The sequence below is a fragment of the Mirounga leonina genome, unplaced genomic scaffold (genome assembly GCF_011800145.1).
Source record: "Mirounga leonina isolate KUSES-001 unplaced genomic scaffold, KU_Mleo_1.0 Mir_197, whole genome shotgun sequence".
NCBI classification, from domain to species: domain Eukaryota; kingdom Metazoa; phylum Chordata; class Mammalia; order Carnivora; family Phocidae; genus Mirounga; species Mirounga leonina.
The window spans coordinates 14390693-14414510 of NW_023270494.1; the positions used below are offsets into that span (position 1 = coordinate 14390693).

General features: G+C 46.6%; 1 protein-coding gene, 1 long non-coding RNA gene and 2 other non-coding genes across 5 annotated transcripts in view; 1 reads left to right on the top strand and 3 right to left on the bottom strand.

Annotated features, from left to right (window-relative positions):
* Nucleotides 1-19186, top strand: part of TEX2 (testis expressed 2) — a 98668-nt gene extending 79482 nt beyond the window's left edge. For both annotated transcript variants that reach the window (XM_035026277.1, XM_035026278.1), the window contains exons 8-12: nt 5622-5754; nt 11490-11615; nt 13094-13303; nt 15643-15763; nt 17530-19186. In XM_035026277.1, the coding sequence (XP_034882168.1) occupies nt 5622-5754; nt 11490-11615; nt 13094-13303; nt 15643-15763; nt 17530-17652 (713 nt within the window). In that variant the 3' untranslated portion in view covers nt 17653-19186. The remainder of the gene's footprint in view (nt 1-5621; nt 5755-11489; nt 11616-13093; nt 13304-15642; nt 15764-17529) is intronic.
* Nucleotides 19187-20085: 899 nt separating this feature from the next.
* On the bottom strand, nt 20086-20649 carry LOC118024371. The gene is made up of 2 exons (XR_004683099.1): nt 20560-20649; nt 20086-20346 (listed from the first exon to the last, which is right to left on the bottom strand). It is a non-coding gene; the product is annotated as an uncharacterized LOC118024371 (long non-coding RNA).
* On the bottom strand, nt 20089-20222 carry LOC118024470. The gene has a single exon (XR_004683119.1). It is a non-coding gene; the product is annotated as a small nucleolar RNA SNORA76 (small nucleolar RNA).
* LOC118024468 lies at nt 20425-20494 on the bottom strand. The gene has a single exon (XR_004683117.1). It is a non-coding gene; the product is annotated as a small nucleolar RNA SNORD104 (small nucleolar RNA).
* Nucleotides 20650-23818: the final 3169 nt, after the last annotated feature.

Consider the following 23818-nt stretch of genomic DNA (forward strand, 5'->3'; position numbering starts at 1 on the left):
CTGCTCCTGGAGAGTCTAGAATGTGGGCGGCTGCGGTGCCCAGTTGACCCTTTTACAGGAATAAATGGAAAGAAAGAGGCCATTCTCAGATGTTGTGGCCTTGCCACTAAAAGGAGCGACATCTGTAGTTCTGAAATCCCCTGTTGGCCACCACGGGCCTCTCCCAAGTCCCAGGACAGCCAGCCAGTTTCTCAGGTTGAATGACCGGCTTTCCTAGGCGCGTCTTCACTCCCCACTAGCGGCAGGTGGCTGGAAGAGAGCGAGCTGTCCCTTGGAAACTGGCCGCGCCCCTCCCGCCTCCTCTCTGAGCCCGGCCCACTCCCAACGCACCTCTGACCGGGGCCGTGGGGGGGCGGGCACAGCGGGCCCAGATGCCCCAGGGAGGCAGGGCAGTGCCTGCAGCCATGTCAGCCAATGTCAGGATGAACCACGGGTGTGGGCTGTGACCGCTCAGGTTCAGGTGCATTTAGGCTTCGGGACGTTTGGCGCATGTATGTAAGTCTGCAGATAGGCACTGAGTGTCCCCCACAGAGCGCCGTACTGCTTACACCCGGTTTCGAGATACCAAGTAACAGCCCGAGTTTTTTTGTTTTTTTGTTTTTTTTAAAGATTTTATTTATTTATTTGAGACAGAGAGAATGAGAGAGACAGAGAGCACATGAGAGGGGGGAGGGTCAGAGGGAGAAGCAGGCTCCCTGCCGAGCAGGGAGCCCGATGCGCGGGACTCGATCCAGGGACTCCAGGATCATGACCTGAGCTGAAGGCAGTCGCTTAACCAACTGAGCCACCCAGGCGCCCACAGCCCGAGTTTTGACAGAAGGTGTTGGATTCCGTGGTAGGAGTACCATGTCCCACAGGAACAGGAACCTTGTCTGCTTTCAGAGAGGCGCTTGGTCGTGACTGGTGGTGTCCACCATCAGCGACTTGTCTTCTGGCCCTTAACATTTAGTGCCTGGTGTCTTTATCCAGTGTTGAGACTGAAGTTACTTTGCCACCGAGTATTGCAGAAAACTGGAACCAGAGTCCGTCTGTGACCTGCCCATTCCTTCCACTGTGCCCTTGTCAAGAGCATAGAGGAGAGGGGCAGCCCAGGGCCGAGCACAGTACAGGCCAGACCGTGGGGCTCAGCGCTGACAGGCGTGGCCCCACACACTCCGACCGGAGCATGTGGCAGAAAGGAAAATTACTTTTTTTGTGGAAAGGGAGAGAAATCCCGTTTTGTGGAACTTGGTTGGGGTGCAAGAGAGGAGACTCTGACTTGCGACTAGATCAACCTTGAGAGGCGGAGCTGTTTCTGAGAACAGTTACAGGTAGACAGAATGGCATCTGTCCTAAAAGACACATTCACATACAAGGAATGCTAGTTTTCTGTGGTATATGAGTGAATAATATGGCACCAGGAACAAAACAATCACTGGTACACTTTTCTAAGAACCTATAACTCCAGCATCTGTTCTTGGTAATATATTATTAAATGTTCCATTTTAAGAAGTTTGTTCTTTGGATGCCAATGTTGCCTCTCGAAGTGAAAGTCAGCCAGTAATAGTTACAGTTAGAAATGGAGGAGCAGATAACATGAGGGCCAGGCTCAGGTGAACAAGGCTTTGGGTTCTTTTACCCCTTCTAAGTGGCAGGTACCCCGTTAAGCCTACTTTAATTGTAATAAAACAGTGAGCTGCCGAGTGAAATTACTAGATCTACGGGGCCACAGTTGGACTGTTCCTGAGGCCGTGGCATCTATCAAACAGAACACTAGGGAAGGCTGATGGACCTCTAGTCTAGCTGTCCCTGGTGACACGCACTAAGGCGTGCTCACCTCCCGTGGCGCCGCTGTCAGTCTGGCCCAGGTGGCCCCGGCCATCTTTGTAGCATCGGGTGCCTGAGGGCGGGGATTCGTCTCAGCGTCGTTAGTCCTGATGTCTCACACTGAGAGCTCGAGGAACATTTTGGGTAGAGCAGGCTGTAACTTTTGCTGCAGTCTCCCCTCCGAGCGGTGGTGATGGTAGCTGATGCTGCCCTCAGCTGAAGAGTGGAAAACCACCATCTGAGCTCCTCGCAGGTCCTGGCACGAAAACTGACTGAAGTTGTCGTCAGTTTGTTCCCCCATGTTGCCAGGTGACGGGCTGGTTTTATAGGGACCTGTTGAAATCAGCTGCCACTCTTCACCACTGGACGTCCTCGTCCTTGTCACATGAGGACCCCTTGTGTGGGAGGGATCTGTTATGGACTGAATGTTTGTGTCTCCCCTGTCCCCCCACCCCCAAATTCAAATGTTGAAGCCCTAACCTACAATATGATGATATTTGGGGAAGCGGCTAAGCTTAGATGAGTTCATGAGGGAGGGGTCGTCATGATGGGATTAGTGCCCTTAGGAGCAGAGACCAGCGAGCTAGCTTGCTCTGTCTGCCATGTGAGGACAACACAGTGAGCAGGCGACCTTCTGCAAGCCAGGAAGAGAGCTCGCAGGAGGAACTAAACTGGCCAGCACCTCAATCTTGGACTTCCAGCCTCCAGAGCTGTGAGAAAAAATGTCTGTTGTTGAAGTGGCCCCGTCTGTGGTATTTTGTTATAGCAGCCCAAGCAGACCAACCCAAGACCCTCTGTTTCCATGGCCTTTCTGGAGAACCTCTAAGAGTACTGACGGCCTTACTCCTATTTAAGGGCTTAAAAAATTGTCCTGCTCAACTTCTGGTTTTTGTCCCTGAGCACTACCAAGAGCAGATGGTTGTAGAAAGCATTTTAAATGAAATGCCTCACAAAAGAGTCTTAACATTTGTCAGGAGCACAAAAGAAAAAGCTCTGCAACCACATTCATCTAGACGAGTAGCATTCAGCTTAGTTAGAGTTAAGACACCCCTCGTGGAACAGTGTGTGTCCCCATCCTTACATTGTTGATGCATTTGTCCCCACAACGGGAAGACAGGCTCCCGAGGAACTGTGAATTTCATCTTTCAGTCACACAAGGCAGGAGCCTCCTGACTCACCCGTTATATAACATAACCGCTCGGTCTCAGCTCCAGGTTGTGTGTGCTCGAGGGTTTTCAGGGTGCTCTTGGGCTCACTGAATCATTGTCACAGGGGCAAGTTTTTCTTTGCACCTGATGTTAAAATAGTCTCCTTACCCTCATCTAAATGCAAGCATGTCATAGTAAAGTAATTTGTTGGAATGGTTGCAGTCTGTATCTGTTTTTAAAAGTTCTCAAGCCTTTCTTGACCCCTTCATATTCTCCCTGAGAGCCAGGGCTGAACAAGGCCATGGGGGTGGGCCTGTTGGGGTATGAACAATGATATAAAAAAACAGACCCCACTGCTCATTCAGAGTCTTGGTCGGAGGTGCATGTTTCGTGCCCTCCCCAGGCCAGACAGGGCTCTCTGCCTGCCCGGTGCCCCCTTGGCCCGGCGACCTCCTCTGGTCTGGTCCCCATCTGCCATGGCAACCGCAGGAAGCGCGACGGGAGCAGAGAGTCCCAGAAGTAAGGAAGTGGGCTGGTGACAGCAGAGAGAGGGAAGAGCCCTGGCTGGGAGGGACCCAGCCCTCCCCTGACGAGGCATTGCGGTCCCCCTTGTGCATATGAGGAGGCTGGTGAACAGAGGTCTAGAAACTTCAGTGGAGCTCAAGCCCTGGTCTGAGTGACAGCGCTCCACATGCATCTTCCCTCTGCCTGCCTCCCCTGAGCTCCTGGCAGAGGGAGCACTGGCCCACACGTCCCCGGGTGGGATGTCCCAGTTCCTGGGTGTAAGCCAGCTGTTTACTAAGCTATAGCCACATCCCCTCATTTAAAAAACAGACAAAACCTTCTACTTTATAGGAAGTAAAATTCTGATGCCTTTTTTAGAACAATCCTCAAAGGCAGTATATACTATTAATATTTATTAGAAACCTGACCAGGATTTTCAAAAGAAGTTATTTCTGAATACATACAGGAGCCAGGTAGTTGGAGCCTGTCGATTCTCTAGTTTAAAAAAAGGTGGAGATGGGGCGCCTGGGTGGCTCAGTCGTTAGGTGTCTGCCTTCGGCTCAGGTCATGATCTCGGGGTCTTGGGATCAAGCCCCACATCGGGCTCCCTGCTCCGCGGGAAGCCTGCTTCTCCTTCTCCCACTCCCTCTGCTTGTGTTCCCTCTCTCGCTGTGTCTCTCTCTGTCAAATAAATGAATAAAATCTTAAAAAAAAAAAAAGGTGGAGATATTCTACAGCAATAAATATCTTCTTTATTGATGTTCTATATTGAGTTTAAAGCCTATTCATATCTAGCCTTTGCCCTATTCCCTTTCCACTAGAAGTGATTAATGACTGTCTTCATTAAAGCAGATGTCCCCTTTGTTTCCAGTAACAGTACCTTTGAAGAGCAAGCTAATTGATGATTTTTAACTGCTTAATATAAGCAAGAAATAAAGCAGTTTTGTGAGTTGCTACAAACAAGATAGTCACAGTTGACCTGCACATCACTTAATGTCATTCGTGGAAAACAGTTACCTTAAATATGATAAAAAGAATTTGTTGAAAACAAAATGGGAACCGTTCTGCCTTTAGTGAAGAATTACACCATTAGTGCTTCTTGAGGTTAAGCAAAGCTTTTATCTGAAATGGTGGCCAAATAGGGGCTAGGTTATTTACGGTAATTGCTTGAAAATGCTGCTGTGTTTCAACGATGCTTTTAGATGAGTTTCCTGCTTCCTTTTAGATGTTGTCATGCATCTTATGAGGATCTATGCAGTTGATTAGCATTTAAACACCCACTTGAAGGATCCCATTTTGATTGCAAGTCCATGAAGTGTTATGGAACCCCGGGTCTGAAAACTCGCAGCATAGCATGTTCTACCCCCAAATCCCAGAGTCCTGGTGTGGAAGGTCGGGCGATGATCCCTGATGGCATTTTAGACTTCTGGTCAGTGGCCGCTTCTGTTGGTGGCCCATCCCAGTGAAATTCCACAAAGCTGAAAGCCTCTAACGTATGATCTCACTGACACTGGCGTCTTTTCTAAGGAATGGGGTTTTAAACTAAGGTACCAAGCGGTTACCCCACTTTATCTGGATAATTCTGGGGCTTGAACATTAATTCTTTCGTCCATTACTAAGCAATTTCCAGAAAGAAAAGGTTGCTAAAAATGTTTGTCCCGCTCCTTATCATACCGAGCTCAGTCTGAAGCATTTCCACTCCCCCACCAACATGAGATCATTTGAAGGCAGTGGTTCTCACGTGCATCTTTAAAGAATAGGCCAGCATTCAGTGAGGTCTCTGCACCTCTCTGCTGCCTCATAACTGTCTGGGAATCAGCAGACTTTGTCCTGGCTTTGCCCTGGGTCAAGCCATCTTCCTGTTGGGAGTGTATTTTCTTACTAAATGTGAGAATGAACCCAAAGAACAGGACCCCTCCAGCGCTGACAGGTGCACTGAGCTCACCGTTTTAATGGATATTCACATGTTGGCAAGTTGACAAATGCCTGAACCATTTCCAGGGGCTTGTCTTTTCACGACCTCCTCTTGCATGCATTGGTAGTACAGGTGATATAAATCTACAGACTTTCAATGTGATAAATACAAATTTTAATACTGTCATCTATAGTCATGTTCTTCTGGGAGGAAAAAAAAAACTTCTGTTTTTTTCACCATTTCTCCAGGACTCTGGATCGATTTGGAAATGTCCTACAATGGGTCCTTTCTGATGACTCTCGAGACCAAAATGAATTTGACCAAACTAGGTAAAGAGCCTCTTGTTGAAGCCCTGAAGGTTGGAGAAATTGGCAAAGAAGGGTAAGGGGCCATATGAATTTACTAATCCAACCCTGGGGAACCAAGCTCTCCCTCTAGTCTTTGAGAAGCAGCTTCGATGTGTAGTGAGCTTCCATGCATGTGCTTCTGGACCACAGAGGATTTCAGGAAATGATTCCCTACTCTCAGCCCCCAAAGACTGTGAGTGCCCACCTCTGCTCAGCACCTTGTGGCCTCAGTGCTCCCAGTGGGGCGCACACAGCATCACTTACCCAGAAAGCATCACTGACTCGGACTGGTAGGGCAGGCTCATCTGCACAGTAAAATGCTCTGTGTAGAGAATCATCATCCAGAAACTTCCTCCTCCAGCTTGCAGCCCCAAACAGCATTGTGTGGGCAAGGCTAAGGTCCCTAGGGGGTCCGCCTGCTTTAATCACAGAGTCTGAATTATTTCTAATAAGACAATTGATTTTATAGCCAAGAGGGTGCTCCTAAGGCGTTTTGAGATGAATCTTCCCTAAATAATACAGTATTGATTTGCTTAGTAGTAAATTCCTCTCTTTGTAGAAGATATTGCATCTTCTGCCCAGAGTTTGTCTGATTTAGTAAATATTGCGCATTTGTGAGATAGTTAATGAAGGTTAATTTTTTTCCCCCTTAGATGCCTAGAATGGGTAAGCTGGAACTTTACATTCCCATACACCTTAAAAAAGACTGCTTCTGACCACAAATTTAAATTATATTATTGTTTTGACCAAACTAAAAATTCTGAGTAGAGTCTATTTCTCACATCTTTATCCCTTTGGCATGGAATTAACAGTACGTTGACAGAAAAACCCCACAAGGAGCCACCTTCTCAGGGTCTAAATATAAGACACGCAGACTCTTAGCTTTTTGCTTAGTTATGATGCCGACCTAATGCTTATATTCATACATGCGGTCATAGCAAACGGGGGCGGTTGTACATTTGAGAATGTGCTTTTACTTAGATTATTCTGATTTAATGAAATAATTGGAAAATTTCCCCGCCTGTATGAAATCTAACCTGTATCTGTGCTATTTTCCTTTCGTTTTTCTGCTATTTGTTAAAATGTGTTTGGATTCGGCAATCTGTGGATTGTATTTTCTGGTGAGTGGTGTTTATCAACTCTCCATGTAGCATTTCATACCCTGTAGGTGCTGAGTCTTGTTTGGTCCCATGTGATGCCACTAGGAAGCTTGTCCTTTCATCATGTTCCTGGACATAAAGGCTCAGTGTGTAGACCTAAGAGGATTGAGGTCAGAGTATTTAAGAGGCTTTCTCGGGAGGGAAAGTCTTGCCAACTTCCCTGATCTGAGTTGCTGGGGTTTTGGTCTAGTTCTCTATTCAGACTCCGTTTCCTGTGTCTGGACGCCCCCACCCCACTGCCAGGTCTGTAAGACAAAGCACGCGTCCGCTGCCCAGCCTGTAAGACAAAGCACGGTGGGCAGAAGCAGCCTTGAAAATGAGGTCTAAATACCCAGGAGAAGGACAGAGCAAACTTCAGGCAGAAGGACTCCATTCTGGAAACAGCCCTGTGCCAGCACCGAGCTGCTGGGACTCCATTGGAAAGGGGCGTCTTGGGTGGCAGGTGGGGCCCCGACACAGCCAGGTCCCTGAGAGCCTGGTCCTGTAGGCGTTCCACGTCACCCTTACTCGCGTGGCTCTCGGCACCATTTCAAGTTCGTGAACCCCGGCCCGTCAGAGGATGGACATGTTTCTGAGAAAGCAGTGCTTCTCCAGACTGCATGAAAAAAAATCCTCTGCTTTGGGAATATGATGGTATTATTTTGTCATATACTTCTGAAGTACCGTTTTTTCCCTAGGAGAGTCTGGTATAAAATGTTTTACTTCTTCCTGTGAGGGTGTTACCTTATATGTTGATGAGTAATTGGCTGTCATTTAATTTTAAAAGCAAGGGAAAAAAGCCGTTCCAAAAGTACTTCGTTTGGGAGAAAAAGGCCTGGAAAAATGGACCGTTAACTTTTTTTTTTTTTAACATGAAGGACCCCTTTGGGAATCGGAGAGCTCCGGGTCCTTCTCCCTGGATATGCCTGCACGTGTACCGCTTTGGCTCAGTTTCTGGGAGTACTGAGAGCCTCTGAAAGCCCATCCATAGCTAAGAACCTAATCCCAGAAGTGATTCTAGAACACACTTATTCGCTCCCTCAGTGATGAGCATATAGGAATACCCTGAGTCTAAATGCCAGGGAGAGAGCAACCCGCAACGTTTTCCTTAATGGTGAATCTCTCCAAAGAGGAGGCTGTGGCAGGGCCTCTGCTTTGTCCACGGCTTTTTTTCAGTCCCCCTTAAAGTGTGCAAATGATTGGGCCCTGGGGGAGCCTCTAGAAGATGCTGCTCACCCTGTGGGAAGCCCCACTTGTAGAGAGTTTGTTCTGTCCTCACGATATTACCCTGAGGGTGATAGACACGGCAATCTGTGTTGCTTTAGTCTAGTGAAGTCCCTTCTCTTTGAAATGTGTGTATACTTTTTATCTGTAGACATTTTTCCTTTAATCTTTATTTCCCAAATAGCTGCCCTGTTACATGTTGTAGTTAACATCACTTTGGGGCGATAAGGTGCTCAGAGTGGAATTCGGGTAGAGAGCTGAGCAGTCGTAACTTTAGGAATTGACCTGGAGAGGACCAGAGTGAGGCAGCAAGGGAAATGTTCTACACGCCGTCTGCTCTCTGAAGGAACCGTGGCTTTGGAGGAGGGCATTTCCTGTAGGACACGTGGCCTGTTCATGCTCCACCACTGCAGCCTGGGTCCAGTGTGCCAGTCCCCCCAGGGGGGCCCCTGCGACCTCCGTACTGGGTCACGGGTCCACAGTATACCCCAAACCACCACCACCCTGAAGCTCCTGAGTCGGGGAGCCGAGTGGCTGCAGCCCACACTGTGGCCCGGGCAGCCTCTGTGGGTGTATGCACACGTGTGTCTGTGGTGCCGATTTCACTCAGAGAAAATGCATACGTTCTCGTGTGTGGCCACCTCCCTGGGCTGTTCATCTAGTTACGCATCCTTCACGTAAAGCATTTTGTGGAGCTGCCTTTTAGAACTGCCTCCAGAGTCTGTGACATTATTTTAACTATTCTGAGCATCAGCAAGTCATCCTGCTTTGTAAGATGGATTGGATCTTGGAGAAGGTGCTGGAAGTTGTTCAGAGGCAATGGAGATTATGAGACCAAGAAATAAAGTGGTTGGTCCAAGATAGAGCACCAGTGATAAAATAATTCACTTTTTCTTATGTGTCTGACTCCGAAGCACATGTCCAAAAAGATTTTTAGCAGGGACAGCAAAACTAGAATTAGCCCTTTAAGGTGGCTCTTTGAAAGGATATCATCCTCATCTGGATTTTAAGATGCGTTTTTAAAAAGTAGGCTTATTACGTCCTAGCACACCTTATATAAGTAAGAATGTGCAGTGTAGCTTTCAAGTTCATGCTGACATCATGAGATCATTAAATGCACGTTCAGTTATAAAGCTGAGTATCAGCCAAACATTGAGTGACACACTTAATTAGCTAAGTATTGGGTGCCATGTAGAGGTACCATTTGCTCAAAATCAGAATTTCATGTCACCTGTCTACTTTAACTGATATGGCATTGTCTAAATTATTAACTTCAAGCCACAAAATTTATTCTGTTATCTGTCCTTCGGAGGATTAATTCGGGAACCTGAGAGCTCTCTGCAGTGCTCAGCCTTTGGCATCTTTTGCTTCAGGTCTGGAGGCTACCAGATGACAAATACCAGTGGGGACGGGATGGTGGCTCAGCAGGTTTCACTGCAGCCCCATCTCGAGGCAGCTTGCTGTGCTGCGTGGATGGGGAGCAGACTCCCTGTGCGGTGAGGACACAGACTCCTCGTCTGAGGGCGCCTGGTCTGAGAGCCAGGGAGCCCAGGCACCGTACTGATGGACAGGGACAATAGATGTCTCAGATGGCTGTGTTAGCTTTGGGGATTTGCCTCCCTGACTCCTCATCTCAAGCCCCAATTTGGGCTTTCTTGGGAATAATATTTTGCTAGCACATTTCACATAAAAGAAGATCTCTGTGAGGGCTGCCTAACCATGGAAAAGTTCTGAAATGGCTTTGTGACCAAGGAGCATCCATAAGCATTCCTGGACTAGCCAGGACTCTAATGGAAGGAGGAAGAGTCAGTTAGGTACTGTCCCCATGGCCAGGGACAAGAGGCTTTTGTATCTGCAGGGGGAGTTTCCCTTTAACTGTATGCTCAAGCCTGTTGGCTGAAACGGCTGGCTCTCATGTTTCAGAGCTGGGGTGGAGGAGGATCCCCGTGTCCTGCCAGGGAGGACACTTGCAAGGTCTGCTTACAGTCGGGCTCCTGTTTCAGGGGTGGAGATTTCAGCCCCACCCTTCTAGGGCTGGGGCCTCTGCTGGGCCTTCAAGTCTGCACTCGTGTGTGTACTCTGCCCTTGGGTGCCCTTAGCCCCCATGGGCTAAGAGATGGCTACCCCTGTGAGCATCAGAGGAAGACCCCAAAAGGTATTGCACCTGTAGGGACAGGACCTAAGTCCCACTGCCTTTCCCTGTCCTGGTAGTTTTGTCCTTATCAGAAACACAAGGCCTCACCTCTGCTTTGTGACCATTTGGTTGCTTAGTAGTGTTCAGAGACTACTCTGTCCCTTGGTCGCTTCATCCCAATGAAGTCTCTGAGCCTCAGAAATGGACGCTGCCTCTCTGCTTCTCTGAAGCAAAGCCACCATCCAGGGAGGGAACTGCCTTTTGTGGGGCCAAAGCTCAGCCAAGAGCCCCGCCCCACCCCACCCCGGGCTGGAGAGGGGCACTTGCCACTGCTGGTGATCTAGTAACCCCCCTGACTCTGGAAACTGAGTATCCAACCTGGAAGGATTAATGAGGAACTTTGCTCATTGATGAGGCTTTGTAATTTATTATTTTTTTAAGATTTTATTTATTTATTTGACAGAGAGAGACACAGCGAGAGAGGGAACACAAGCAGGGGGAGTGGGAGAGGGAGAAGCAGGCTTCCCGCCGAGCAGGAAGCCCGATGTGGGACTCGATCCCAGGACCCTGGGATCATGACATGAGTCGAAGGCAGATGCTTAGTGACTGAGCCACCCAGGCGCCCCATATTTATTTTTAAAATGGTTTTTAAATTTGTATTTCTCCAGGAAACTTCCTGGGTTCTCCCGTCAGTTGCTTCCCAGAGTCCCTTGAGATTTGTCACTTGTGATCGTTGGCTTTTTCTCTGGCCTTCCGGAGCTAAGGCAGTATGGGATAGGATACGTAGTTTCACTAGGAAGGAGTCTTGAGTCAAAATGAACCTGGAGGTGACTAAGGAAGCATCATAGTTGTTGAGCTCAGCCAGAGTCAGGGCCTTGCCTGAACATCCCTGTCATGGGTGAGAGGAGGTTATGTCACCAACATAAGCTGTCACCTCACCCCTGTAACCATCGTTCTTCCCATTCACCCTCCCACTTGGCTAAGTAGCTGCCATGTTGATGAGATCACTGCATTTGGTGTGGACGGCATCACACCCCCACCACCTGTCCTGATGCATGCACAAAATGGAACTCTTGAGGCCCCAGGGGCCTTGGCACTGAAGAGTGTCCCGGGCAGCCTGGCCAATCCGAGGACTCTTGGATTGGGCCCCTTCTTTCCTGGGCGGGGTGGGCAGAGTGAGGACATGTTAGTGGTGGTGCTGGTGGAGCATGTGTGTTCTCTTTCTAAGCAGAGCCTGAGGGCAGGCTACGGTGGTGACTCTGCCCTCATCAGTTGCAGGCCCAGGGCGTACTGTCTGGCGGACAGCGATGAGGAGTCCTCCAGTGCTGGCTCCTCTGAGGAGGACGATGCTCCAGAGCCCAGCGCCGGAGACAAACCACCTCTCCCGGGGGCCGAAGGGTAAGTGGATCCGGTTTCCAGAGGCTCCAGGGGTCAGGGTACCAAGTTGGGAGTGAGCTTCCCCCCCCCCCCCCCCCCCCCCCCCCCCCCGTTCCTGATAATCTTTCTTCCTCCTTCACATTGAGTGAATGGTTTTTGCATTAAGAACCCAAAGTGGCTTAAACTTCCAGGCCCCAGAGCAAAAAAGACCCGCATAGCTTTCCTTAGCTAACAAGGTCCCCCATCAGAATGGCTTTCTCAGGCCACTGAAGAAAAGTATTATTTTCTAAAAATTTTATTTAAATTCAAGTTAGTTAGCATATATTGTAGTATTAGTTTCAGGGGTAGAATTTAGTGATTCATCACTTGCATGTAAGAAAATTCTGAATAGAGAACTGAGGGGCGCACTTGTGGCACAGCGTGCGCAACACCTCCCCCTGCTGTCGGCGGAGGGCACTGCGCCCCCGCGGTCTGGTCGCCCTTCTGTTGAGCTCCGGGCATTTCTTTGGTGTGTTTTGAAGATGTGGGTCACTTAGCTTATTAAAGTGAGTTGAAGAGACGAAGATTATAAAGAAACCAGAGATTCAGAAGCACTGGTAAGAAAATATCAGCCTATTCACTTTTGAAATCCGACAGAAGGTGGAGAGAATCCAGACATTTGAGGAGTTGATACTAAAGTTTGTGGGTGTTATTTAAAATCTACCCTCTTGACCTTCTTAGGAATGACTGCTTTTCCCTACACACATACACATACTATTCCTGACACTCTGAAACTCTGGAGGATTTTAAAAAGCAAATATCCTCTCTTCCTAGGGCAAGTCTTATGGTAGATAGGACCTGATAGAAAAGCTTGCTTTCTTGGCCTGCTAGCCTGCCAGCTTGAGTAGCAGTTTTCTTTAGAAAGAAGCTCTAAGCGCTTTGAAAAGTAGTTGCCACTTAAAGTTGATATGACATCACCTAAAAGGCAGTCCGTTAACGACTGTATTTTATGTCCCTGTCGATGCAGCATGATTTCTTATTTGATGTGTAGAGATGGGGAGGTTCCTCTAGGAGGACACAGGATTTATAAGCAGTAGTTGAGGTGTATTAAGGAGGACAGGTGAGATGCCTTCTCTGCACTGTGAGAACTTTGTCTCTCCACTGGTCAAGACCTGGGCTCTGTCTGATCTCTACACCTTCTCTAAAGTAGTAGTTTCTCAGTTGGAGGTGATTTTGCCCCCCCTCCCCCAGTGGACACTGAGCAATGTCTGGAGACATTTTTTATTATCGTGACTGGGGAAGCATGCTATTGACGTCTAGACGGTTGAGGCCAGGGATGCTGCTAAACCACCTACAGGAGTACAGAGGGCAGCCCCGACCCCAAAGAATTAGCCCGTCCAAAATGTCGGTGGTGCTTCGGTTGAGAAACTCCAGTCTAAAGTAAGGTGAACGCCGAGCCACAGAGTTTTTGTGTGTGGAGGAGCAAAGTTTATACTAATACCTGCGTCCCTCATTTAAAGGTATGTTGGAGGTCATCGAACAAGTAAGATTATGAGGTTTGTCGATAAAATTACCAAGTCAAAATACTTCCAAAAAGCAACAGAGACAGAGTTCATTAAAAAGAAGATTGAAGAAGTCTCCAATACACCCCTGCTGCTGACCGTAGAAGTACAAGAATGCCGAGGAACCCTGGCGGTCAACATTCCACCCCCTCCGACTGACCGAATATGGTGCGTATAACCTCTCGCGGGACCATCCGTATCCCAGCCTGCCTACCCCCGCCATTATGGAGAAGTACCTTCTCCTGGGCAGAAGCACTGTCAAATGTTCTTCAGGGAACCTTCATGTCCGTTGCAAATCCAGTTCTGCTTTTTTTCTGTGAATGGTTAATTCACATTGAAAGCTTCATCTTCACATGTATCTCTTCTTGGTCTTCCTCCCCTTCAAAGCCAGCTCTTTCCCCCAGTTAGAAGAGCCACCCTCTGTAGAGCTCTTACTCTCTGCCTGGCCTGGGGTGTAGCTGCTTCATCTGGTCAGTCCTCACAGCATCCTGCGGAGATAGGTACCACTGTTACCCCACTTTACGGAGGGGGATCATGCATCCGGCAGAGCCCGAGGTACTTAGGGAAGACTCCCCGGGTTAGACCTAAATGTTAAGGAGGCAGAGCCCATGTACTTGGTAATTGTGGTAGAAGGTCTACCCAAGGAGTTGTCATTGAATGAACCAGTGGTTCTCAACCCTATCTGCATATCACAGTCACCTGGGGACTTGTTAAAAACAAAGATGTAGGGGCGCCTGGGTGGCTCAGTTGGTTAAGCGACTGCCTTCGGCTCAGGTCATGATCCTGGAGTCCCGGGATCGAGTCCCGCATCGGGCTCCCTGCTCGGCAGGGAGTCTGCTTCTCCCTCTGACCCTCCTCCCTCTCATGCTCTCTGTCTCTCATTCTCTCTGTCTCAAATAAATAAATAAAATTAAAAAAAAAAAAAAAAACTTTAAAAAAAAAAAACAAAGATGTACCCAGCCCCCAGGATCCAGGACCTGAGAACCACTGGAATAACCTATTATTCATGGGTCCAGCAGAGGAAAATCACTATCTGTGAACTGCAGTTTAAAATTGTCATTCCAGGGTGCCTGGGTGGCTCAGATGGTTGAGCGTCTGCCTTCGGCTCAGGTCATGATCCCAGGGTCCTGGGATCGAGTCCCGCATCGGGCTTCCTGCTCCTTGGGAGCCTGCTTCTCCCTCTGTTTCTCTCTGTCTCTCATGAATAAATAAATAAAATCTTTAAAAAAATAAATAAAAATAAAAAAATAAAATAAAATTGTCATTCTAGATCGTTTAAAGTGTATACAAGTGTATACAGTGATTGCAGAAAACTTCATTGTACCAGAAACTACGTTGGCATGAAAAAAGATAGCTCTATTCTATCCCAGAGTGAAACTATCATGCTGGTGCATACCCCTGGCACTTAGAAGGGCTTATGAGAATGATCAGAAGACAGTTTTTGAATTGAATAACCATTTGATGGTGATACCAGTGTTTCCCAGTAAAAACTTTAAAATACCTTTTTAGATTTTATTTTTAGAGAGTAATATTTTCATTGTAAAAGAAAAAAAGGGAACAAATGAAAAAAAGTGGAGGGGGAAAAAAGCCTCTAATCTTACCGCCCACAAATAACCACCATTAATATCTTACTGTACAGTCTTCCAAACCTAACAAGAAAAAAATTTTTAGTAGTAAGATTAATGATTCATTTCCTCACTTTCATGCTTTAAGATGCATCAGTTACAGGTGACACAAGGCTTCTGGGGGAGTATACCCAGGGCATTTGTTACGAATCCATGAAGTTAAGTATAGCTCTTGAGAGTGTTTAGAAATGCTTATAGCAATTTGACATTTTCGTTGTAATTTTTAAAACACCGATCCATGACAAATGGAAGTTTTTAGGTAATTTGATAGCACATGGTCTCTTGTCTAGATCCTTTACCAACGGTTTTGAATGCCAGTCTGCTCCACTGGGAAGCCTTAATCAGCATGCTGTGCGGGATGGAATGAAAAAGCAGGTTCTAGAACGTTCTCTGTTTACATATACATATTAGGAGTGTGGGGAAAATTGACCCTGCTTCTCTCAGTAGTCCTGTCTTGGGGGTAAGATTCAGAGAGAGGCAGTATCTTTCACATTCTGCTTTGTACACATGTATTTTGGGGGGTTTGTAATGTACATATGCTACCTTTATTAAAATAGCAACAAGAAAGATCCCTGCCATTTCAGGAAAAACAAAAAACCAGAAAACAACACCCAGGTCAGACTTTGCCAGTGGTGCTTTCTACATTTCCCAGCTTGTCAGAACTGTTCTCAGATCATCACAGCCCTACACATAGTCCAGGGACGTAGGAGCTCACAATTCTTGTTTGCTGCCTTGAATCATTTTTAGAGGGGATTTTCAGAGTAAGAACATTTACGTAGGGATGAAGCCCTGAGTAGATGAACAGTGTTTGCTGTTGGTACTTGTCTGCTTCCTCTCTTTGCATCTAAATGTAGTTGTTTACTACTTGTCTTCTTCAAAAAGGTATGGTTTCCGGAAGCCACCATATGTAGAGCTGAAAGCTCGGCCAAAACTTGGAGAGAGAGAAGTGACTTTAGTTCATGTGACAGACTGGATAGAGAAGAAACTGGAACAAGAGTTTCAGGTAAATGTGTGGTGTCACCTGGTGTGCGTTTCACCTGAGTCTCAAAGCTCAGGGCAGAACAGAGGCTCTGAAGTGCATCTGGGTCAGGATCCTCTTTTGAGAATCTAAAAGCTATGGGCCCTCATTCCAGGAAAGTACCCATCATGATCAAACAGGCCTAACGCTTTAGGTACAGTTTGAGAAACCCTGAACCTTATCCACAGAACCCTGTAAAGTAAGTAGTTCAGAGGAAGCCCCAAAGGTGCGTTCACTAGGCCAGAGCTCCTTCTCCAAGCCTGTCCTTCTGCTTTCTGCCCCCAAAGCTAATAGCAGTGTAGCCGAGGCCCCGGGATGAACCATCAGATATTCGAGGCACAGAGGTCTTCCAAGGTGTTATGGATTGGCAAACAATTTACTTCGTAAATGAGTTTCACCTTTTGAAGGAGACCTCCTATTTTTGCAGTGGTATATTTTGAGCTCTTGTCTTTAAAATTTCATATTTGTATTTAAAAGCTATGGATTAACATTAACTGAAAACCAGTTGCTGGAAAGCTTAGTAATAGCACCAAGTGAAAAAGTACTTTGAACCCAGTGAGGGGAAAGACAACCTTTAGTTTTTTCCTTTTCCCTAGATCCTACAATAGGCATTAGAGTGGGTCATCTCTTTCAGGGATATTGGGGTACAAGGAGCACAAAGAAAGGACGAGGGGGCAGAGGTTGGCATCTGGTTTTGTTTTGTTTTTTTAAGATGTATTTATTTTAGAGAGTGTAGGGAGGGGCAGAGGGAGAGGGAGAGAATCTCAAGCAGACTCCCTCCAGAGTGTGAAGCCCATCGCAAAGACCTCGGCTCAGTCTCACAATCCCGAGATCATGACCGGACTCGAAATCAAGAGTTGGACACTCAGTTGACTGAGCCACCCAGGCACCCTGGCACCTGGTATTTTTGAGGCAAGTTGGGAAGTTGATGGGTAATTGCTACAACCTCCCATAGCCACCTTTTTTTGCTTTTGTGTATGCTTTTGTAAGAGGGCATTACTGGAGACTGAATGCATTGCCAAAATTCACGTGCGTAAAATTAGTTTATAAACAGGATAGGCAAAGCACCATTACTATCAATCACCGATTATTTGTGCGTTCATTATAGTAGGACTTCTTTCATACATAGCTTTGTCTGGTTCTGGGTGAAAAAAATTAGCTTACATTTTGTTGCTAAGATTTAACTGGATAAATTCACTTGGAATTTGTGTTCTGGACATAGCAATTTGGAAATACTATGAGCCCGTGAAGCCAGTTCTCTTTAAGTAATGGTATTGAATATTTATGAATTCATGAGTAGTTTTATCATATGTACATGAAATCAAAGGCTGCTTCCACCCCAGAGCTGACTTACCGGGTTCTTCTGTTCATGTGCTGATGTGATTCAACTCTTTTTTAAGTGTGGCATAGGAACTAGTTTAGAATATGCACAAAAAGTTGTTTCATATGTACTTTTAAAACTTCTCCAGGGGCGCCTGGGTGGCTCAGTCGGTTAAACCGCTGCCTTCGGTTCAGGTCATGATCCCAGGGTCCTGGGATCAAGCCCCGCATCGGGCTCCCTGTTCAGCGGGAAGCCTGCTTCTCCCTCTCCCTCTGCCTGCCTCTCTGCCTACTTGTGCTCTCTCTCTGTCAAATAAATAAATAATCTTTAAAAAAACAAAAAACTTCTCCAAAGCCTAAAATGATCAGAACAGAGTAGGGGGACAGCCTGAGAAAGGAACATTCTTCCACATGGCTATTTCTTTCTACAGAAAGTTTTTGTCATGCCAAACATGGATGATGTCTATATCCCCATAATGCACTCAGCCATGGACCCTCGCTCCGCTTCCTGCCTCCTCAAAGACCCACTTGTGGAGGCTGCTGATCAGCTGTGATGGGTGAAGATCTGACCTTCCCAGTATTATGAGACCTAGCGAAAGGTGTGGGGTTCTTGGCTGCCTTCTGTGCTGTAGCATTGGCCTCTCCTCGTGCCACAGCTTCTGCCCTCCGCCTGCTGGTGCCCATTCCACCGCGAGGTGTCATTCCACGCGTCCAGGAACTGGTCTCTGGGTTGCCGGCTGCAAAGCTTTGACTCGGCAAAGGAGACTGTAGAAGAATCACCACAGTGGATCCAGAGGCTACAGATGACTCACACCATGGCTTTTTTGAGTCTACCAGTTTTTGTGGCAGCAAAAGAACACAGTAAGAGTAAAGCTGTACAACTGGAAAGCTTTCCCCTTGCCTTGACTCCTCCAAAGCTTTTCCTCAGGCAGCCAGTGCACAATGGAACATTTTCTCACTTCTACAGTTTGTGGGGGATGCAGCCCTCCACACTGCCAGAAAATGTCAGTTCAGGAACATGTGGAGGGTGGGGAGTGGAATTTTGTGAACCATTTCATTGATGATAAAGAGATACACATAGCAACTTTTCATATTGTGCATTTTGGAAGCAAGTAGCCATAGAACACACATACACACACACACATTTGATCAGCTGGGGTGGGGACAGTGGGATTTGTGAACATTAGGCAAAGCCATGAGATCAAACCATCCCAAGCCTTCTATCAGTGAGATACAATCACCTGATTTCTAACTAATCCCAAACGTTTTCCTGAGACATGAGCATGTGTGAAAATGTCCAATACTGCACATGAGTGGATTGGGGTGTGGGCAGAAAGCCAGAGCCACAGCTTTCTATCCAGCACCTCCAACGTGCTCTGTGCTTCATATAGGCATCTTAAATGCTTTGTTCATCTAACTGGTTTAGGATATTTTGAGGTTGTGGGCAGTTCCCTCTTCTGACAGCCAAAACGGAGAACTCTCTTACCACCTTTCAGAGTCGAGACCAAGTTTGCTCAACATTAAACACTACATTATCTAAAAATCCATGTGACCTTTAATGTTGCCAACCTTATTTTGTGCATTTGTGTCAGAATCTTTAGTTTACAAGTTTGGGGGCTCTCGTTGTATAATTTGCTTTGAGAAGTACTCTTAAAACAATTTTTTTGTTTAAAGCTGCATTCAACATCAAAACTACCGTGGGTAACTTTTGATAACTTACATCTGTGGACAAAGCTAATAGTGGTTTTTTAAACAGCACCTTGCCTGAACATGACTTTAAAGAAATTAATATATTGAAAAAATATTATTTGAACCCTTGATTACTTTAAATGCACCATTAAACATTGACTTAAATTATTTGATCATTCCAGTTGGTGTACTGTTCTAATTTCTCAGTGTGTAGGCCGATTTGCCTGTCAGTCCGCATGTCTTGTTCACTGGTCTATAATTTTTGTGCAATAACTAAAGGCAAAGGACTAGACGCACTACTGTGTAAAGAGATTACACGACTACCCTGTTGCACTTAATCAAATAGTATGTGGGGATTTGCAGTCGCTTGCGTTGTTTCACAAAATAAATATCTCAATGTCAAATACTAGATAAGCATCCAAGTTATTTCTACTCAATCCTTTTTGGATAATAGGGAGAATAAACCGTGCGTAGAGGTCACTTGGGCACTCAGCTGCCAAAGCAGCTTACATTTCCTGGGTGATCACCAGATGGGCTTTCTAATACTGCAGAGTGGTCCTCACCTCAGCGGATTTTAAAACACCCGAGGGACAGTCTGGTTTCTGTGCTGGATCTTACACCCTCAGTAGCCTCGTTAATCCTGTGAACCTGGAGCGCCCTGCAGTTACTACACACCAAAGCAGTTCAAACACGGCCCTCATGCATCCTGGCCTTTCAACAGTGCTGCCTTGTACTCAGAACTGATACACCTTTCACCTAAACCCAGGTGAGATGGCTCCTCACCAATCATCTGGACCGGGAAGGAGTGTGCATTTACTTAGGTGCCTGATGTGACAGAAATGCATAAAATTTAATTCACCTTTACAACGACCTTCTTCAGGCTAACTGGGCTAATTTGTCCAAAGCCTTTATCCCCATGCTCAGCACAGTATACAAATAAAAACTGGCCCTAAATGGTAGTTTTTCTAAACGGGTCGCTGCCATACTTTAGCCAGGCGAGTTTTTAAATTCATGCAGCTTCAAGACTGAAACCAGTTCCGGGGCCCTTAAACTGCTCACACTTAGCTGCCGCCCCCCCCCCCCCGGAGGCCACCCCCCCCGCGGTTAACCTGCAGGTCTCGAGATCCCGGACGACAGGACTTACAGGAGAGGTACAGAAACGTGCGGGGCACTGAGTAGCAGGGCCTACGGGATCCCCGACGTCTCTCCAGGGCGCTTCAACCTCGGCTAAAAGGGCGGAGGCTGGAGTCGTCGAATCCCCCCTCCCCGGAAAACCTCCCGCCCCCTGCAGCCGGGTGCCGCCGTGTCGCTCGCGGTTAAAAGGGCCGCCGGCGGGAGAACCAGGCGGCCCCAGTTATGCGCAAGCGCGTACTCTGGCGCTGCAGCCTGACCCCCGGCGCCACGCGCAGGCGCAGCGGGGGCTCAAAAGCAGCGCGTCGCGACAAGGAACACCAACAGCAACACCAGCGCTGGGATCAAATCCTTTTATTGAAGGGCTTCGGGGAATGGTCCAAGAGGAGGAGGACAGGGCGATGCGACGTCCTCGGCCCGGCCGGAACCTGCAAGAATGAGAGCGGGGGGTTAGCGGCTGTGCGCCCGCAAGCCCGTTCCCTGCCCGCCGCAACCCCGGAGGCCCCGCTCAGATTGTAGTTCGCATCACCCGCATCAGCAGTCTAACACGTGCTTTTTTGGGAGTGTCATCACTGCAGGCCCCCCGCGACCCACCCGGCTCCCGGGCCGACCCGCCGGAGCCCGGTACAGACACATCTCACCTTCTCAACGTCACAGTCCCCGAAAGACCGGGCCCCTTCCTCCGGCTTCTACTTAAGGAGCTGACAGGAGGCAGTTGGGCGGGCCTTACCGGCAGTAACCAATAGCAAGGGACACTTCTGGTCACGTGCCCGTAAAGTAGCCCAAAGAGCGGCCGTGCTCGCTGAGTCCTCCAGAGTATAGAGTGGTCACGTGCCGACCATAGAGATGGGCGTCAAGGGAAGATGTGAGTCTGGATTTCTTTCCGAGTCTAGGTTGCTGCCTTGTAATTAGCGCGTCTCTGTACAGTACACCAAAGGGCAGTTTACAAACAGGACGCAACTGAGTCACTTTGAAATGATCTGTGCCAGGAGGTAGGCTAGGAGCTGAGCATATAAAGGTGACAGTCTAACCTTGTTCCTGAATTGAAAGTAACCTGTTCGGGCAAAAAGAGCCTGTCTTTGAAAGTAGAGGATATGCAAAAAAAAAAAAAAAAAGAAAGTAGAGGATGTGCAACCAGATCCTGACTTTGTGACGAATTCGTTGTATGACCCTCAATTTGAGAAAAATAGGAATATCCAAAAAAGTTGTGAAGATTAAATGAAATCATGTCGGTTGCCTGGCACATTCTGAGTGGTAAACAAATAATTGTTTTGTTGGTTTTTTTAAAGATTTTATTTATTTATTTGACAGAGAGAGAGACAGCGAGAGAGGGAACACAAGCAGGGGGAGTGGGAGAGGGAGAAGCAGGCCTCCCGCTGAGCAGGGAGCCCGACGCGGGGCTCGATCCCAGGACCCTGGGATCATGACCTGAGCCGAAGGCAGACGCTTAACGACTGAGCCACCCAGGCGCCCAACAAATAATTATTTTAAAGGACTGCTGTGAGGTGGAAAACTTAGGTGAGTGCAGAGCTTTAATAAATGCTAAAATAGAGCTATGAACAACCTACTGTGGAAGCCCCAAGGAGAGAATGCCTAACTTTGGGAAAGTTAAAAGTACTTCTAAGTACTGAACTCTTAGAGTAAGCCAGACACACTCTTCACTACAGTTGACCCTTGAACAAGGAAGGGGGTAAGGGAGGTGTTGGGGCACCCACCACCCAGCGGTGGAAAATTCCTGACCCAATTATGACTCCCCCAGAGCTTAACTATTAGTAGCCTACTGTTGACCAGAAGGCTTATGGATACATAAGCAGTCAATGAACTCATATTTTTGTGTTATATGTATTATATGCTATATTCTTATAATAAAGTAAGCTAGAAAGAAAATCATAAAGGAGGGGCACCTGGGTGACTCAGCAGGTTAAGCATCTGACTCTTGATTTCACCTCAGGTCATGATCTCGGGGTTGTGAGATCTGCCTCCCATGGGGCTCTTGCTGGGCGTGGATCCTGCTTGAGATTCTCTCTTTTCCCTCTGCCCCTCCCCCTGATCCTGCACACTCTCTCCCTCTTAAAAAAAAAAAAAAAAAGCATACGTTTGCAGTGCTGTATGGTATTTGTTGAAAAAAAAAAAAGGTGGACCCATGCAGTTCAAACCCATGTTGTTCAAGGGTGAATTGTAATGGAGAATAATATGGCACTGCGCTGTGAGAGCTTGATTTACCAGGGGAGAGAACAGCAACCAGTCATAATATCTGGTTTTCTTTATTTCCTTAATGTTCTCTTTGGGAAATCTTTTCCTTTTTTCCTCCTAATTTAATAAGGAAAATGTAGTAAGAAAAGCATTTCAACCTGACCTTGTAGTTAAATTGTACTCTGATTTTCATTATTTTCGACACAGTCTTTAGTTAAATTTAAAAATTCCTCTATGACCCAAAGTAATGATTATTTTGTCAAATGTCTTGTGACGTCTATGCAGTTATTTTTATTGCTGTTTAAATTTTTATTATTTTCTACATTTATTACATTGTGGTACAGTTTCTACATTAGGAAATGAATACAAGTTTTCTTTGTGGCCTAGAACATCTATTTTTACAAATGTTCCACAGATTCTCAGGGCACCTGGGCGGCTCAGTCCGTTAAGCATATGACTCTTGGTTTCACCTCAGGTCATGATTGTGAGATCCAGCCCCAACTGGGTTCTGTGCTCAGCTCTCTGTGCTCAGCTGGGAGACAGCTTGAGATTCTCTCTCTCCCTTTCCCTCCCCATCTGCCTCTCCCTCCCCGTGTTTCCTCTATTACTCTCTCTCTCACACACACACACACGCACACTCCGTCTCTCAAATAAATAAGTAAAATCTTAAATAAATAAATGTTCCATGGATTCTTGCAACGACAGTGTTTTCACTGTCATGTACATTGACATGAAATATTTATTATTTCAACCTTAATTGTGTTGTAATCATATTTTCCAAATGTCTAATTTATACTTGATTGGGAGTATATGTACTGTCACTGACTGTGACGTGTTAAGATTATGCTTCAAGTATGAAATGCTGGGGAGGATGCAAAGCAGCAAGAACTTTGCTCCATTACTATTTGGGAATGCAAAATAGTATATACATTTTGGAAAAGAATTTGGACAGTTTCTTACAAAGTTAACTTACCCAAGAGAAATGAAATTTTATGTTCACACAAAATCCTGTACCAAATGTTTATAACATTATTCATAATGCTTCCAAAGTGGAACTACCTAAAAGCCCTTCAATGGGTGGATCTTAAGCAACTGTGGTACATTCATACAATTGAATGATACTCGGCAATAAAATAGAATGAACTATTGATACATGCAACACTTGCAAGAATCTCAGAGGCATTATGCTGAGTGAAAGAAACCAGACTCAAAAGATGGTATGATTCCATTTATATGATATTCTAGAAAAGAGAAAACTATAAGAACCAAAAACAGATGAAAGATTTTCCAGGAATTGGAGGTGCAGGAGCATTTGACTACAAAGGTGCAGCATGAGTGCATTTTTGAGGGTGATAGAACTGTTCTGTATCTTGATCGTGATGGTTACATGACTTTATGTTAATTTGTCGAAATTCATAGAACTATACCCCCACATGGTTTCATATTACTGTAGGACATTTAAAAATAAAAAATTAGGGTGCCTGGGGGGCTCAGTTGGTTAAGCGACTGCCTTCGGCTCAGGTCATGATCCTGGAGTCCCGGGATCGAGTCCCGCATCGGGCTCCCTGCTCGGCGGGAAGTCTGCTTCTCCCTCTGACCCTCCCCGCTCTCATGTGCTCTCTGTCTCTCTCATTCTCTCTGTCTCAGATAAATAAATAAAATCTTTTAAAAAAAAATTAAAAAATTATGCTTTAGTCGTTTTCCTTG